The sequence below is a fragment of the Myotis davidii genome, unplaced genomic scaffold (genome assembly GCF_000327345.1).
Source record: "Myotis davidii unplaced genomic scaffold, ASM32734v1 scaffold147, whole genome shotgun sequence".
NCBI lineage: Eukaryota > Metazoa > Chordata > Mammalia > Chiroptera > Vespertilionidae > Myotis > Myotis davidii.
In genome coordinates this window covers 3988281-4007897 of record NW_006383010.1, presented here as the reverse complement: position 1 = coordinate 4007897, position 19617 = coordinate 3988281, and the positions used below count along the sequence as shown (strand labels likewise).

The following is a 19617-nucleotide window of genomic DNA, read 5'->3' as shown; positions in this document are numbered from 1 at the left end:
GAGTGTCCTCCAATACTTCCCCAAAAATGTGGTGGTCTCTGATTTCCCTGCGCTTCACTGTCATAGGCAACAGGAAGTGATGTGAGTGATCGGGCTTAAACACTCATTCCTGTGACTGGAGGTTAGGGCAATGTTTTCATTTTCTAGTCTCTCACCTAGAAAAAAAAAATCACATCACATGCTGGAAGAGTGCAGGGAGTGGGTGGACAGAAAGGAGTGCTAAGTAATCTCTCTACATATAAATCCAGTGACCAGAATGGCAGAATGACTGGAACAACTGGTGGCTATGACACGCACTGATCCGGGCCCTGATTGTGCCCCCCCACAACCGGCTGGCAAAGCCCCCAATTGGCCCCCAACACCCTGATGGGGGGTGGGGCTGGCCAGCCAACTGCCTGAAGCCTCTCCCCCACTCTCCAGCCCAGCCCAATGGGCCCCCATCGAGGAGGGTCGGCTGGACTCCACCCGTACACAAATTTGTGCACTGGGCCTCTAGTGTACAAAATAACTGTATAACTCTTCACCTCAGCAGATGGATTAGGTGGTCAAATCATTCTATGAAATATTACAATGATCACATCCCACAGAATCTGGAAGGAAAGGTGACAATTTAGAGCTTTTATTAAAATTGACAGGAGACCAGTTTCTGGTTTGAGACAAAACACTTTTTACCTTGGAAGTGAGTAGTGTTTTTGTTCTTTTGTTTTTATGTGCCTAGAATCAGGATTTTTCTAAAAATTACTCTAGGTTATTTCCACATCCTATCTATCATCTATCTATCTAATAGAATATGTAGGATTATTTATTTTTAAAAATTCCTATGGTATTTCTTGCTTCTCAAAATCTGTTTTCATTTTGTTTATATATACTTGTAGAAAAAATAATTTAATTGTAACAGATATATGTATATGATGTGTACACAGTCTACAAAAACTAGGATGATAAAATATGTAAGTTAAAAGATGGATATTTTTACTTTTCAACTACATTTATCAAAAGATTTATGAAATAGTTTCTCCAACCTTTTTATTTTACATGCACTTTTATGGCATACTTAAAAAATATATCAAATATTATTCTTACTTATAATTGGAATTAGATTCTTAACACAATTTTGGAATACAATATATTTTTATGTCATGATAGTACATACTCTCTCTCCTTTGTTCTCTAATTCTTGGAGAAAAAATATACTGGTTGAGTATTCCACAAACCACATCACCTGGTGATAGACACACTTCAGAATTAATGCTTTTGTGTAATGAGGATAGAGTACTTTATTTATGCCATTCTAGAACAAAAGTGTTCTCCTTGAACATCCTGGAAGAGTTTGTATTGCCAATATCCCATAGGAATAATAATGGGCAAATGCACTTGGCAGTTCCTCCTCTGATTAATAAGGCATGGTGAGGTTAAGTGACCTCTTGCAGGAGGTGTATGATTTATTCTTCCAGGCATAAGGTGACTGTGAAGCTGGTCTTTGGAACCACTGCATGAGCCGCCCACTTTATGGATGGAGTCACAAGGCCTCGCAGCCAGATCCCCACTTCTTTTGAAGCTGATTCTGGCTTCCTGGCAATCAAACTTATTTGTATGAAATGCAAAGCAATGGAATTGAAAAGCAAGGATGGAATGTACTGTTATATATCCTAGCTGCTTTACTCCTGTTCTGAGACAACAACTTTCAAAAAGCGAGGTCCATGTCCAATTGCTCAGTAGTATTTGCCTCCCGTTTTTTTTTTTCCCTCCAAATCTATAACTAGCTCTTGTCATCTTCAAAGGGCTTCTCAAATATTAAGTAATCTCAGATTGCACACTGTTCTTTGCATTTATCTTGACCAGCTGACAGAGAAGGCAATTTATTTCTCCTCGATGTTATTCCTCTTGGCTCTGTGGCTTCTGGGGTAAATTTGAATGGAACATGAAAAGTGCAACTTCGTGTGTTTTCATAACCAAGGAAACACATATTTTCTTTAAGCAAGATAACTTTCATAGTGCTTGTGGTGTTGCATTTGACACTCAAAATATACTTTTGTCACCTTTGAGTCTTCATTAAATCCTAAGTAGAAATTATGAGGATGTGAAGACAAAGAAGATATAAAAAATCATCCCTGACTGGTTTGGCTCAGTGGATAGAGTGTTGGCCTGTGGACTGAAAGGTCCCAGGTTTGATTCCCGTCAAGGGCATGTACCTTGGTTGTGGGCATATCCCCGGTGGGGGGTGTGCAGGAGGCAGCCGATTGTTGAGTCTCTCTCATTGATGTTTCTAACTCTCTGACCCTCTCCATTCCTCTCTGTAAAAAAAATCAAGAAAATATATTAAAAACAAACAAACAAACAAACAAACATCTCATAAAGAAGCAATTTAAAAAAAACTCTCTGTAAAAAATCAATAAAATATATTACAAACAAACAAACATCTTCTAAAGAAGCAATTATAAAAATTCATTTACCGTATTATTTTCTTCTATTTAAAATATTGTAACAATTGTTTTGGCAGGATTATAAGGTAAAATAAAATTTGAAATTCATATACATATGTATATATATATATATTTTTTCTGATTTTTAAAAATGTGACAAGGATTCAGCTAATTTCTATCAAATCTCAGTAAATTTATTCTTTCAGTTTCAAGATACCAAGCAGATGTCATCATATTGTCTGCAGAAATACTCTCAATACACAGTACACGGAAGTGCTAAAGCAGTTCTCCCAGTGTTCTTCATATAGCGGTAGTAGGAAGCTTCCAGAAGTTAAAAAACTGGAGATTAGTTAGCAACATATCAAATTTCAGGTGGGCTCTCTTAAACACTTATAATTCACTTATTCTCTTGCAAATCACTATTCCAAAGGTTTGATTCACTTGCAGCCCCACTTGGGTCTTAAATCACATTTCAAAGCACTCCTATCATTCATCCATTTTCAGAACTGCCATTAGAAGTGATGGGAATTTGGCACAAAAATCAATGAGAGGATATGATATGAGTTCTTTCTAATTTTTCCTTCTTGGAGCACCATCTCAAGTACAGTCTGTGAATTCTGTTTTCAAAGGTATTTTTCCATCCTGCTGTCATTTCAACCAAATTGAGTTCATGAACTTGGGATATATATTCATGTAGTTTTTCAGAAAAGAAGGAGTTTCATTGTCACAATTGCAAATTTTTACCTGAAGTCATTTTAAAATCTTAATTAAATAATTTTAACACTGCTGTTCCATATCAGCTTTTTGATCTTTTAAAAACATGGGCTCAGATTTACCAGAAAATCTAAAAATAGTTGTATTTCTTTTTGTTCCTGGTTGGGGAGATTTATAAAGGATTGCCTATTTATTTACCTATTTATCTATTTTTTATATTTTTAAAATTTTCTCTCACGAACATGTAGACTCTTGAAAGCAGGAATAAAAAGGTTACTATATTTAAGATTTTCTCACATTGTTCTCTTAGGTCGTCTGTGCCCCCTCACAAATAAAAATGAATGGCCTCAATAAAACGGTCAGGTATGCAGTTAAACCAGGATGTCTAGAAGGACTTTTATCCATTGACACTATTTTATTACTGATTTTCTTTCTCTCCCAGAGAAAATTCTTTTGCTTGCATTCAGAACTGGCATAGGAGCTAAACAAAGAAAAAATTTTTAAAAAGCAGCTTGACCAAAAAAAGCCCATTGCCCATCATGTAGTGGTTTTGGAGGTGGTAAGGAAAAAGCAAAAATGAATTCAAGATGTTGGTAAGGTTTGTGACCTTGATGGCAGCATTTATGGAGATTGGAAGACAAGGCATGCTGATTCTAAGGGCATATGGGATTCAGGCAGGACGGTGAATGCTGAGGAAGAGGTGTTGTGGCAGTGGGCAGCGAGGTATGGTCCTGCCACTAAAGAGGTGTGTTCTACTAGAGAAAATGGTATAAGCCACTTATATGTATTTGCATAACCTATGTTTTTGTTTTGTGTCATTAACATTTGCTGTGAATTTCTAAGTTGTAATTCTCCTTTCTGAATGTTTGCTTAGGAAATGCATCCACCACTACCACTGTTATTGACAGCAAGAATGGATCTGTGCCCAAGTCCCCTGGGAAAGTACTGAAGAGGACAGTCACAGAAGACATAGTGACCACGTTCAGCTCCCCCGCCGCCTGGCTTCTCGTCATTGCTCTGATCGTCACTTGGTCAGCTGTTGCCGTTGTGATGTTTGATTTAGTGGATTACAAAAACTTTTCAGGTAAGATCCATGAAATTTGGCTTTCTAATGAATAGAAGCAATGTTCTCCCCAGTTCTGGCTTTGTTTCTCTTCACCCCATCTTAATGTGGTAAATAAAGCACCCCACAAATGTGATTTTGGGTCACCAAAGTCTCATTTCTTTCTTTGTTCTTTTTTCCCTTCTATTCTCCTTCTTTGACTAGTGTATTCATTGATTTCAAATGAAGTAGATTTTCTTATTTGTAGAGCTGAACAAAGGCTGAATGTTACAATTTCATGAAGATAATGATTAAAAAGACTAGGTGTATTTAGTTTTGGAACTGGAACTTTATCGACCATTAATAAAAGGTGATTTGTGGATTTTACAGTAGGTAATATAAAACAAAATGAAGAGCTTTTGTTGATTTTAGAGAGAGAAGAAGGAAGAGGAATAGAGAGATATTAACATCTATGGGAGAGAAACATCAGTTGTGTGCCTCCTGCACCACTCCCCTCACTGGGGATTGAGCCCACAAGCTGGGCATATACCCTGAGCAGGAATCAAACTACGGACTTCTTGGCTCATGGGTCAACCACTGAACCACAGCAGCTTGGTGAAAATGAAAAGCTTTTGGACAAATGGAAAAGAGTGTAAAGTATTTTTAACCACCCCCCACCATGTGGCTTCAGGCTTCCCTTTCAGACATATTTTTTGCTCCTCCCATCAAAACATCCTATTTTGAGTTCTTGAAAATAAAGAGTGTTAAAAGGGTTTTCCCAGAATGACTTATAATGAGATATTGTAAGTATCTTGAATGTCCATGTGTTTTTGCAGTAAAATAAGAAAAACACAAGTGAAGATAGATTTTCATTATGACAATTCAATCTCTGAGTATATCATTCATCTCTTTGTTCAAAGTCTTTTTTATTTATTTTCTCATTGATACACTATATTGACTGTGCATTCCTTGATGAAGGAATTAGTCAGGCATTCGATAAATAATAAATAAGTAGATGAATGAGTTTTTGCTTATCACTTTTTACCACAAGGAAAAACATTTCATTCATCTATTAGAGCACTTCATATTTGTACTGCCCATGCCCCACCCCCATTTTCCTTCCTCAGTAGTAGATGAATCAGCAGGACCCAGAAGCTATAATTTCTATAAGTTGCATTCTATATACTCAGAGACCCTCTATTTTTCATTATAGTCTTTTATGCATTAAACAATTAATTATCAAGAACTTACTATATGTGCCAGAAAATGGCAGTTAAAAGAAATACAAATATACATTTGCAAAGTTGGAAAATTCTGTCATTTGGGTTTATTGATGTGGAGGTATGACTGAGATGACCCTGCCCACCTGCACTACTGGTAGCTGGGCTAAAGCGAGCATCATCTAACAGCTAGAGATATGTCCATGGTATCAACCTAAGCAAAAAATGCTACTCACCCAGAGTCATAAACCTCTGCTATAATTTTGTTATATTGTGAAATGTAAAATCTTAAAAGAATATTCACTGGAACTGTCCATAATATAAAATTATGACCTAGAATTTTAAATGAAAAACAATTACTCTAGAAGATTTTGAGCCTATATTGACTGTGACATTTCATCTTTTAATTCCTTTCTTAAATTTTCATTCATTTAAATTTTAGAACCAAATATGATAATAAAATATAGTTCTTTAATGCATATAATACATGTTAAGAACTGCATGTGAACCTAATATTTGTAAAGTTAATAATTTAAAAGTGTATTACAGAAATTTCTGTTGAATGCAATTTGTTCTTAATTACATAGAATGAGCAGCTACCTATTAGTCTTCCAGGTTAGATTACTTAAGTGAAAATACACACTTTTAATCCACGGTAGAAGTCCCTTGGACCACTGTAATTAGGTGCTATGGATAATGCCTATGTGATTGGCATTTCATATGAGAGAGAAAAAATAGCCTCTATATTACTAAGACTTCATTTCTTCTTTTAAGAAGTGTTTGTTAAGCACATCTCCTATGTGAGGTCTCCCCCTCCAGCTTTCTATATTTATTAATGACCTAACCAACTATCCACTCCCTATAAAAAGAAACCTGCACATCATCTCTTAAATCTGCTTGGCATCTGATTAGTCACCATGCTCCATGGCGGCTACTCCGCGTCTCATACATTTGCTCCCTTCTCCTTTACTACACTTCAGACCTTGGTTCTTTTCAGGGTGTTAGGAAGTTTCTTCTTGTCTCCCTCATCCAGTCTCTCCCCTTTAACATTGACCCTAAGGCATCTGCATAACACATAAGTTTCATCAACCATTTCTTATTGCCTAAGTGCAAGTTCTTTGACACGATATTTAAGTTCTTGGCTTAGTTCTTCATTTTCTTCCTGTAATTCAGCTCATGCACTTGTTTTCCAGTCATATCACTACTTTCTCTAGACAAATGTACTCTCATTGCTCAATGCCTCTGTTTATACTGTTCCTCTCTCCCAGCCCTGCTGAGACAGCCGAGAGTGTATTAGAATAGTTAAGAATGTGAACCCTGGTGTTGGATTTCCCTGGTATTAAATCCAGACCTTACCACTTTCTAGCTGTGGGATATTGGAAAAGTCACTTAGCCTCTCCTTGTCTCAGTTTCATCACCTATAAAGCAGGGATAATAGGACCTATGTAAAAAGATTAAGAAAAGTATATAAGTGAATATACTTAAAGTACTTAGAACCTAGTTTATCACAAACACTGTATAAATATGAATATCACTAGTAGAGACTCATTCCTCAATCTTCTATCTCAGTGATGGCGAACCTTTTGAGCTCAGTGTGTCAGCATTTTGAAAAACCCTAACTTTGGTGCCATGTCACATATAGAAATTTTTTGATATTTGCAACCATAGTAAAACAAAGATTTATATTTTTGATATTTATTTTATACATTTAAATGCCATTTAACAAAGAAAAATCAACCAAAAAAATGAGTTCGTGTGTCACCTTTAACACACATGTCATAGGTTCACCATCACTGTTCTATCTAGAAAAATTCTATTCATCCTTTTTTTGTGAAACATTCTCAGACATCCTAAGAAGAATCCTCCATACCGTGCTTTCGTTCCTTCATACCTTATGGGCACCTGTATTAAATCAGTTAACACATTGTATTATAGGGATCTGTTCACTTACCTATCTCATTTAGAAACGTAAACTTATCCAAGGAAGAGACTTTCTTGTATATCTCTGTATATGAGTGCCTGTCACACAGTACGGGTTCTGCTACACGTTGCTTAAAGGAATGAATGATACTGACATTTGGATTTTGAAACAACCTTTTATATTATGAAGAAACAGTCTACCATAAAAATTTCATTTCAGCCAGACAGTTTTGAACAATGTTAAAAATTAATAAGTTTAATAAAATTAGATTGTAAACATAGTAAAATGCTTATAAGATGAAATGTGTTTGTTATGTTTTGTAATGTTATCTATTGTTACATGATAAAATACCTCAAAGTAAGTGGTATAAAACAACAGTAACTGTTTTATTTTATTTTAGGCTCTTTCTGGGGGTCAGGAATTTGGGAATGGCTTAGCAGGGTGGATCTGGCTTAGGGTATGCCTTGAGGTTTCACTGAAGATATTTGCTAGGGATGAATGATTTCTGGGGTTTTAGAGCCATTGGCAAGATGTCCCACACGGCTGCCCATTAATGCTGGTTTGTCCTCACAACATGGCAGCTGCTTCCTCTGGAATGAATGATTCAATAGAGAGCAAGGTAGACACCACAATGCCTCTTAGGCCCTAAGCTTAGAAATCACACACTTTCCCCCCCTACAAAATACTGTTGGTTACACAATTAATGTTTGAAGAGACTGTGCAAGGGTATAACTACCAACATGCAAGGAAAATTGGGGGCCATTTGGGAGGCTGGCTACCACATATTTCACCTTCAGAAAATCACTTTGCTAAGTTATACACCTTGAGAGAAATGCTTACATATATGGTATGCCATCCAATACTCTTATTGACAAAGATATTATAATTATGATAGGTTCAAACAGAAAGGTGACGTGGTAAGATGACTCATGAGGCCACATCTAGGAAGGTAAATATTCGCCAATGGATTTGTAATGAAAAAAAATTTTTTACAAAGCTGAAATTTTATAGGGGAAATGTATAAATTCTTCAAATACGAAGTTCAAATAGTCTTAGATAATTGAAATTTGAATGATCAATTTCTGGAACCCAAAGAATATAAGCTCAAAGAATTTGTATAATTGTAGTACCAAAAAAAAACTCATATTAATCTTTGGTTGGTTGGATGGGACACATCCATTCAGATTATAATTCTAATCTTCGTTTGCTCTATTTAGCAAGTTCAAACCTGCCTTTTTTATGTTGATTCTTCAAGAGTTTCAAAATGTAAAAGTTACTCTTATATTTTGGATATTGTTTTAATTGACACATTTCAAACATTTACTAGGGATTAATATTCTTAGGATGGTGAATCTTTTGTTCTATATAACAATCTTTGAAATGTGTTTTGCAAATGTTTAAAAAGCAAGGCTAGTGGTAGAAGGAAGCACACTGGAAATACCTCTGAAGGCCAAACTGTAAAGGCAGCTGTCCTTCGGCTCTAAATGACTCTCTTGCACTTTAGAAAGGTAGGTAAAGGCTTTGAAGATATTAAAAACTGATCATAGGGAAATAAAAATATTATTTCCTAAGTACTGTACTGGATTAAGAAGAATGATTCTCTTCTGAGAAACCTTCACAATCCCTTCTTTTCTGAATTTGATCTGACTTACCTGTACATAATTTGCTTATGAGGCATTTGTGGTATTGACGTTTAAGTGCTTCTTTCAGAAGTCTTGGGTTCACTCTACAGCTCTAAAACCTACAGGATAACATGACTAGGGACTTGCATTTCCTTGTCCATGAAATGCAGATAGCACCTTACTTTCTGGTTTGCAAAATTTGTGACTTCGATTCCCGTTATCAAATAAGACAAATTATAGGACACCAAAACAGATACTAGAAAACAGATTTTACCCACCCTTCATTTTTTATTAAGTATAATGTCCAAAGTGTATTCAACCAACACTGTGGTATATCTGTCAGAGTTTGCTCAAAGTAGAATCACTATGAGTGATGCAGAATAGGGAACTTATTATATGTCCTTTGAAGGCATTTGCAATGTGTCTGGGCTGGGTTGGAAGTCAGCAAGGAGCACAGTGGTGTAGGAAAGAAAGAATATCTGTTTCTTCTACCCTTCTTAATTTTGGGCTGGGGTCCCTTTAACAAAAGAGAAAATGCATTCCAATTTAATTGACATATGTTTTATCTGACACTGGGGTCTTCATAAGAAAAGAAAGGTATCAAGAAGCAGCTAAACATAAACACTTTTATCCTAAGTTTGACAAAGAGTGATAAGTGGTGGGAAAATGTGATAGGACAAAAGGGTTACAAGCTAAGTGTTATAAATTGGGGCAAACAGCAAGGCCTGTTCATTTGATTCCTCTGGTTTTGGGGAAGTGAGGATGCACCTCTCCCATGAGGGTTATGACCTGCTTTAGGGGAAGATCAGAAAGTCCTTCTAGTGTCTGCCATTCCTCAAATTCCTTCAGTTGAATAAATTCAATATGCCAAGGTGCCAAATTTTAGGATATGCTGTGCTTAACCCTGTCATTGGGAAGGGCAGATGGAAATAGAATAGGGACAACTATGGACAAACCGGAACTGACAAGGACAAAATGGAACCCTTGTTTGACTCACATCACCTCAAATCATGATGATGTGGGTGAGCTGCAGGATAAATTGGTGCCTTGACCAAGGAATCTGCACAAACACCTGGCCAGGATTTGGAGATGCCGAAGGAGGCAGTCCGCTAACAACTGGCAGACACGCTGAGGTCTGCTGCCACATGTCAGGGTCAGCCAGCATATCAGAGATAATGTGCTTGAGCTGCAACAGTGCTTGCCCTACATCAACCTTCAGAGAATAAACAATGGCTTAGTACTTCCTTTTTACCTCCCAAAACTCATACAAATTTCTCTTGTGCCCAACTTACCTGTAAAGTACTTGTAAAGGAATTCTGGGACATGTAGTTCCAGCTTAGTGATTTGACAGCATGCAAAGCTACCATGTAGGATGACTATAATTTATCATCCAAAATAGAGATACCCGTGAAAGTGAAATGAATAGCTATTAATATTTATTTCAGGACCACAGGCACAAAGCAAGATTCCTGATTGCCCTGATATTATCCACCCTGCATTTAGTTATCTCCTGGAAGATGAATGTCTTCAGAAACTCCAAGTTAAGGGTGATAAGAGGTGTGGAGGGGAGAGGAAGGACAACCTTACTGTTTTAGTAATTAGGACTAGGGAGTCACAAAGATTCCTGCAGGTCTTGGCCCCAAAATTCTGCAAACCAGCCAGGAAGCCCTTCCAGAAATCACAGGGGTGCCCCCATAATTTAATAACTCTTTCAGGACCAAAATTTGTAGGATTTGGTTGAAATTCCTTACAACTTATTTGCTTTATTTATACAGAGAGAACTTTTTCTCTAAGCAATACATACAAACAAATAGGATTTCTAAAGAAATGACCATAAATGTAGGCATTAGTGGATGTTCTGATTTCCCTCTAGGTCAGAATGTACAAGAAAAAAAAGTAGTAACCCTTGGCTCTTCTTGCCTAAGAATGAGGGTCATAATTTATTAGCATCCTCATTCATAAGAAGGAAAAAAAATCATTATATGGCAATACCAGGTGGTCTCAAACAACATTTGGTAATTTTTGAATGCATTCCACAAAACATACTTATTTCAAAACAATTCCGTAAGAATTAGATAAGCTAATCTATGTAAAACATACGTGCCTGGCACATAGGAGGCACTCATTAAATGTAACTAGGATTTGAATCTTATTACCAGGAAGGAAGATCAGTAATTTGAGAAGAGAGCCGGCAAGGACATGATGGTAGGAAGCATCAATTTCTTATGAAAGTCTAGCAGACATCTCCTGATGTGCCTTTTAAATAGATTTTCTAATGAGGTGTGCCATTTATCTACTGCTCTTGGAAATTAATTTCCCTGATTTTTTCCCCTGGCACTTAGCCCAGTTAAGCAGGTGCACTGTTTGTCAGACTAAGGTTAGAGGGGGAAAATGATTCAGGTAAGACCCAAAGTCAATCACAATGTGTAAATTTAACATTTAACAGTTATGTATCTAGGTATTTTTATAGGTGTCTGTGTGTCTGTGTGTTTATAGAGATGTCTGTGTGACTGTATATGTATGAATATGTTATTACATTTCAGGAGACTTGGAATACTGAGACACTAAAAAGCACCATTTTAGACTTTACCAGTTCTCATGTGTCCTGTGTTTTTAAGAATATTTAACATTTTGTGTGCTTCTTATTCTGATTCAAGTCTTATCTCATATTCCACATTTTCTGTTCAATGTTCCAGGACTGTTTGGTCCTCTTGGTCACTAAAGTTTTTAAAAAAATGCATTTAATTACGCAACTCCAATCTGTTTATAAATATCTCAAGGAAGCAGAAGGCTCTGTAGCCCAATGATTCCCAGACCTTAATCAAAGTTGGTTGATTCTTCATGAAACAAGAGAAAGAAAAGAAAAGAATTTTTTCATTTTAAAGAAATATTATTAATTCTATTGTTCCTGCATTTGGATCTTAAAAGTCTCTTTTGAAATTATGATCAAACGACAAATATTATTTTTGCCAATGCTTTTTAATGTCAGTTACTTACTTATTTACAAAATCAAAGGTTGATAATTCTGTGTTGGACCCCAGGTTTTTGCTGGTTGTCAATTCGAGGTCAAAAAGCCTAAAAGTATGGTACCAGTGCTCTATGTCACTCGTTTAAACCTTAGCAAATGAGAGCTTATAATGGGATTTATAATTATGTCCAACTATATCCACAATTATGAATCATAGCATATGTTAATACTTTTTGATAGACCAGCTGTTATATACCTTTCAGTGCTATGCTTAAATTCATTCCCTTAAAAAGAACCTTTCCTGAACTTTCAATGAAAATCACTTCACTCTATCATAATCCCTCATTATAGTTTTTACTGTTTACTCATAGCATTTATTCCAAGTTGTATATATTTAATTGGGTCTGATTATTTATGTAATATCTTTCTCCACCCACCTGCTTGGTTTGTAAAAAGAATAACTTTATTTCATTCACTTGTTTTTTTTTCTAGTGCTTATATATATGAGCTCAATAAACATTTGAATCAATATTAATGTAAAATAATGATGCATAAATAAGTAAATAACTAAAGGGAAGGGGGTAGAATTGTTTTACACTTTGAATGTTGAATAATGAGCATAGCATTTCTTCTTGAAATATTAGTTTATGATGACATTGATAGTGATAGGATTTACATTTATAATACTTTTATACTTCTGTCTCCCTGAGTAGACGATAAGTGTCACAAAGGTAAAAGTCTTATTCATCTTAATATATCTATCTCCCTGCTTCTGCCTGACACATATCATTCCATAGAATTTGTATGATCTAAACAAAAAGTATTTCCTAAGCATATATATAGCAAGCAAAAACAAATAAACACGTGAGCAAAATACAAAACAAGAAAAACAGAACGCATGACTTGCAAGACAAGAACCAAAGTATGTAGTTGAATGCAGGCTCTGGGGGCTAGAACAGTGGGTTAGAATACTGGCTCCACCATTTAGCACTGTGTCGCCTTGTGGGAATTTACTTCTCTGTGCTCAATATGCACCTTCCGGTGCAGGCTGAGACTCCTGAAGACTCCTGAGATGACTGAGACCCTTGTTCTCCTGCCATTCCATGCAGTGGCTCAGACAGATGCAGATGGGCAAATCTAGAGACCCTTCTCTTAGTTGCTCTTTAGTTTGATAAGGAATGCAGGAGGCCAGTCTTATGGCTGGGGCGGGGGGAGAGGGGATGATAACTTATTTGAGAATGGATACCATACAGTCAGAATTAAAGTGCCAAACACCCAAGAGGATACTGGGAATGGCAGTCCTATAGTATTTGGAGACTGAGAGAAGGTGAGATCATATATTGAGCCTGATGCTGAGGGGAGGGGAGGCTGCCGGCCCCAGCTAGCAAACTTGGAAGAGCCTCTGGATTATCCTAGGTCAGTGATGGCGAACCTTTTGAGCTCGGCGTGTCAGCATTTTGAAAAACCCTAACTTAACTCTGGTACCGTGTCACATATAGAAATTTTTTGATATTTGCAACCATAGTAAAACAAAGTCTTATATTTTTGATACTTATTTTATATATTTAAATGCCATTTAACAAAGAAAAATCAACCAAAAAAAATGAGTTCGCGTGTCATAGGTTCGCCATCACTGTCCTAGATTCAAAGACAATCTTGCTTATTTCTCCACATTGACATTGAATAATTACCAGGCACTGTGGTATGTGATTTGTATGTATTATTTCATATAATACTCATAACGCCCTGTGAGATATTATTACTCTTATTGTCATTTTACAGTTCAGCAAACTGAAGCACAGAGTGCTTTGAGATTTTTTCCCCACTGTATAACACTGTCAGAACTCAGCATATTATAAATTGGATTATGAGCAGGCTGAATATAGAAGTAATTGGCGTGAGGCGTTGTGGTCTTGACTTAGTTTAGTGACTTTGGAAAAGCAGAGGTCTCAATGAATTGTATAAACATGGCAAAAGCTGATTTTCTGATCATCACACAGCTCTTAGTTGGGGAGCACCAGGACTAGCCTGAGGTAGGTAAAGAACGTACCTTACATGTAAAATTGAAGAGTGTTCTAGAAAATCCATCAATTAAAATGAATAATATTTTACTGCAATCTTTAACAATTCAGAATTAATGCAAACAACTGTGATTACAAAATATCAAAAATTTTAAATGAAGACAGGATCATTTTCACCAAATTTTCCTTTTGTTTCTGGTTCCAATATGGTTTGGCACTGCCCGAGGAGGGAGGCTTGAACTTGAATGCTATCCATATGAGTTCAGAGCCTTGCTTGTAACCATCATTTGCTGATGTTCCTCTGGCTATGAAAGATAAAGAAGAGTCAAATACAGCTTAAAGAACATAAGAATGATGGTCAAAGATAATGGTGACGCCATGGAATTGGTTCTTTAGGAGGAAAGCAGAAAAAAATGACTAATCCAATTTCCCTACTATATTTAGAAACTTAAGAATCTATAAAGTGTGGCTTCAAAGACAGAGAACAAATAAAAATCTTATTTAACTTTAAACTTTTTCTTTTCTTAGCACTCTTTTATGAGTGTCAAGAATCCAATTACTGATCTTAAGGAGCCTAAAGCAGTTTCCCCTGCATCTGGTGGTATACATTTCTGTAAGAAATAGAAGATACTATTAAGAGTACTTGAACACTGAGAAACATTTTTATCTCATATAATAGAAGTGCTGGAAGCAGGTGATAATTCCAAGATTGGATAATTCAATGCCTCAGCAATGTCATGGACTCAAGTTCTTTCATTTTTAACCTTTGCCTTTCTTAGTGATCCAGCTACAGTTTGTGTGGGCATAACGTGGCCACAGCAGCTCCGGGTTCTCTGACACCATGCCACAACTGCCCGTTCCCCCTTTTAACAGCAAGAAAACCCCTCCAAGAATCTCCCACCCAACATCTTATTCCAGAAACAATTGTGAACTCATGTCATTGCTTGTTTGAAGCAGTATAACATAACAGAATAGCTGAAAGTCATGCCCTGGAGGGTACAATATCAGACTCCATCATTTCCTAGCTGTGTAACCTTAGCCATATTATTCTCTATGTCCCAGTGTCTCAGTGTTTCTATTTTTAATATAGAGATAAAATAATATAGCTACCAAATTGGATTATCAAAAGGAGAAAGTGAGTTAATATTTGTAAAGTTCTCCGAATGATATCTTCCAGGTAACATGCACTTTGTAAGTGTTACCTACTGTTGTTATCTGAGGATCCTCACTGTGATATATGTAATTTAACTCATGGAAACAGGAGAGGTAAGGAAGTAAAGCTATCTGAGTACTCTTAAAAAGGAAGACATTAATAAAAGGTTTAGCTGCATTGTATATTATTCTCTTTGAAAGGATTTGGATGTCTGAGGGAAGGAACAGGAATTAACTTGAGGACTGCTATCTTATTCAAGATCTATATATCTACTAGTATATCTAGTATATATCTCTATCTCTATCTCTATATCTATCTATATCTATATCTAATCTACCTAACTAGTCCATATCTATCATTTTTAAAAGTTGTTGTCCAAGTGGCTAAAAATCAGGAGCTTATCTCAAGCCAGCAACATTGACTTCATAAAGCTAGTCTAATTTGACTATTTTAAAACCAGGCAATATATACATGTCTGCAGAGTTTATATAATACATTTAAGCATAAGGATAATTAAACAGATGTCTATTTTGTTGGATTTTATTGTTATGTTCCTCAGTGAACACTTAGAAAGAAGGGGAGTGGATAAATGGTCTCAATCTATTCAGATCATAAAAACTCCATTTGCAGTATTCTTCCATTAGATATAAAATATAGAAGGGCTAAAATGTCTTTAATGATGTCAGTACAATCCAGTTCTGTATATATAACTCTTTTAAAATTCTCAATTGCAATAATAAAATCCATTCATTTCCTTTCTCTGAGATTTAATCCATCCATTCTGAGATTTAATCTATCCATTCAAACTACCATACCTTGCTCACACAACTCTCCAGAATGTAGCAATATAAGGACCAAAGAGTAAAGTTACAATGACATTGAATCCTGGAGATAGGTTTTGCTGACGCCAGCATTTTATAACTTGTCATCCTTGAATGGGTTGTGAATTTCCTCAAATAGAACATAAAATTTAAAATTTCCCTAGAAATCTTCTCTCTCCTATCATTTCCCCCCTCTGTGGAATCTTACCCATCAGCATAAAAATGGAATATTTATTCCTTCTTTAGCAGTACCAACAACAGAAAACCCACTATGATTTCAGTCCTCCTTCAACCATTTCCAAATTTCTGTCATTTAGTTTACAGTAAAATGTACTCACTGCCTCTAGATTCTTCCCACTTGGTCTTGAATGCATCCCACTGAAACTATCCTTTGAGATTGCTAATGACGTCTTCATCGTTAGAGCTAAAAGTCATTCTCACTTGACCTATCAGCTACATTTGTCAGTGATCATTCTATCCTCAAAACAATTCTTCACTTCATATCTATCTAGTACAGCTAGTACATTAATGTTGGAGTGTTCCTGGATATACTCTCTTGTTGATTACAGTCAGTGATCACATTCAGTGTCATGTCTTTCAATACCTTCTATTCTCTCTCAAACTCCCAAGTTTCTATCTTCAGTGAGGACTTCCCTTTTGTAGAACATAGTGAGCGATACAATACGACATATAGATGTGTGAAAGGCAACTCAAGTTTGACAAGTCTGAAACTCAACTACTGGTATGCTCCCCCTAAAATCCCTACTGCTTCTCTCCAGTTCTTCCCATTTTAGTAAATGGCATTTCAATTCTTCTGGTTTCTTATACCAAAAACCTTAAAGTTATCTTGTATCCTTCTCTTTCATACCCTATAGGCAAACTGTCAGTCTATACTATTAATTCTATCTTTTAAATACATTCACAATCTGATCACATCTCATCCCACACACTGTTAAAACCCTGATAGAAATTATGGTAATTTTTCTGCTAGATTACTTCATTTGGCTCCTTTCTGATCTTCCTATTTCCAACCTGGAATTCTTCCAATACTCAACACAGCAAAAGACATTACATGAGTAAAATCACTTCATTCCTCTTTCAGTGACTTCCTATCACAATCAGAGTTAAAGACTAATTTTGAAGTACTTAACCTTTAGATAATATAATATGTTGGTATAATTCTAGCCTCTTAAAATATCAAAGAGAAAATAATCTCTGCAAAGCTAAAGTAGTTTTTTGAATTAAGGAAAACATAAATCTAAAATTTAATTACAGGTTGATGAAAAATCAGGTTCAATGTATACTGTGTTTCTGGGTATACTCTTCAATCAGATCTTAAACACTGATCTTACCCCTTCAGAGAAATTTTCTTATAATTTGAATGAGGAGAACAATATTTTGAAAATCCCTAAAATGTCTAATTGCTTACATTTTTATTACTTAATCTCTCATTCTGCAAATACTTTATCTCCTAACAGTGGTCGGCAAACCGTGGCTTGCGAGCCACATGCGGCTCTTTGGCCCCTTGAGTGTGGCTCTTCCACAAAATACCACGTGTGGGTGCGCATGTACAGTGCAATTGAAACTTTGTGGCCCATGCGTAGAAGTCGGTATTTTGTGGAAGAGTCACACTCAAGAGGCCAAAGAGCCGCATGTGGCTCGCGAGCCCCAGTTTGCCTACCACTCTAGTATAAAAGAAAAGGACAAATTTGTGGACTTTATATGTTTTCTAATTTTATCCATTACAGTTATTTTTAGGTATTGGGATATCTAACAAGGGTAAACAAATTGAATCTAACCAGAGCTCAATATGATCACTACCATGACAATTCCATATTTTTCTTACTATATCACAAATGATAATAAATGGACCTATCAGTCTTATTTTAGTCACAGCTACTTAAGCCAACTTGGAGCTTAGAGTTTATCTGAAAATTTAAAGTCTTCTTTACCATGATGTTTTCCAGTACAATATGGGCCAACCCTGATTTCTTTTATTCCTGACCATCCATAACTTAGAGTTCATATTGCAGTTTGGGTAACATAACTATATATTATTTTAATATATTTCTATTTTTTCCCATGTTAAACTTTTATTTAGATGAAAACTTCTCAAGGGCAGCTGCATTATTGGTTACCCCATAGTATTTGAACCACAGTTACCCAATAACATTCATTTTTAATTGAATGCATGTGCTTACTAAAAAAAATGCAATTTATATTTCTGAGCACACAAAAAAATGTAGCCAAGAGATACTTAAATTCATAAAATTGACATATTCATTTAGTCAAAAGAACAATTCTAGAAAAGTTTTTCTTAGTTTTTTGGGGAATTGCTGTAAAATTTTCTTCTTTTAAAATTACTTTTAGCAAGCTCTATTTCCAAGATTGGCTCGGATCCTCTAAAATTCGTACATCATGCAGTGGAGGAAACTACGGACTGGGTCTATGGCTTCTTTTCTTTGTTGTCTGACATCATCTCATCTGAGGGTGATGAAGAAGAAGAAGAAGAAGAAGATGGGGACGAGGACACTGATACAGGTACAAAAAGCAAAGGGACATATTTAACTGCTGGAACCAATATTAGATATCCGTCACAGGGGTTTGCTTACATTTAGGCAAAAATGAGAACTTGGTCAATCTAAACCAAAATGAATATACTTCTGAGTGCTCATAGAGAATCAACAGAATGCCAGACTCAGTAAATGTGTTTCATTTGGCTTTCACCTTATAGTTTATCTGCCATATGGCAGATATGTCAATAGTAAATGCTACCATCTAAGTAGCAGTATAGTAGAAGGTCGTATATTGTACTACTATAAGCACACAATAGAAACATTTATATGTTTCTTGGAGGAAAGCAAAAGCTGTTTCTCAAGTTTATCCTTAGAAATGCTGGAGTAACTGTAAAACTAAACATACATATAAATGTTTTATGCACATAAGTCATGTTCACAGTCAAATCCTATTAAAATCATAATCAAAAGTAAATTTATTGACTCAAATGGAGGTTTAGAATAGAGGGACACATTCTAAATGTTACAACAATTATGCAACTAATATATATACTCATGTTAATAAATAAAAATAAATAAACTCAAATTACACATGAATTACTATTGAATAGATGTGAAAAGACAGAGCATTTTGATTCTGCATTTTAGTGACATTTTTAGGGACAACCTTAGTCATCATGTATTCAGCCTTGACTACCAGGAAGGCTCCAATTATTTTAGCCCTTTATATGACTCTGTCTGAATTTGTATTTGCTTGGCCCCAGTGGGTGGTGGAGAAGAACAATAGAGAACTGAAATTCACATGATATACAAACTATGATGTATACTTTGGGTCACTGCCACAATTTATTGAACTCATAAAACAACTATGTCTAATAAATGTTCCTAAACAAAGTTTATATTTAAAATTTGGAATTTTGAAAACAATAGCATAAGGACTTTTGTTGTCAAAACAAATAGATGTTTTTAAAAATTAAAAAATAAAATGGGAAAATAGAGAAGCAATATTATGCTAGAAATTAATTAGAAATTAAAAGATTTTCTAATTTATTGTTTTCTGTCTTGGTTTAGGAGAAATAGAAGAGCCTCCCTTGAAAAAAAAAGGTTGGTGTGCTTTTTTTTTCACTTTTGAAACTAAATTTTTTCTCTGTGGTAATATTGATCTTCAGCATGACTTAAATATACTTTACTTGAGT

The 19617-nt window shown here is 35.6% G+C and overlaps 1 protein-coding gene across 1 annotated transcript in view; it reads left to right on the top strand.

The window, feature by feature from the left end:
• TRDN (triadin) overlaps positions 1 to 19617 on the top strand; it is a 107830-nt gene that overhangs the window by 57980 nt on the left and 30233 nt on the right. The window contains exons 2-4 of the mRNA XM_006778437.2: positions 4012 to 4221; positions 18276 to 18446; positions 19493 to 19525. Of these exons, the coding sequence (XP_006778500.1) occupies positions 4012 to 4221; positions 18276 to 18446; positions 19493 to 19525 (414 nt within the window). The remainder of the gene's footprint in view (positions 1 to 4011; positions 4222 to 18275; positions 18447 to 19492; positions 19526 to 19617) is intronic.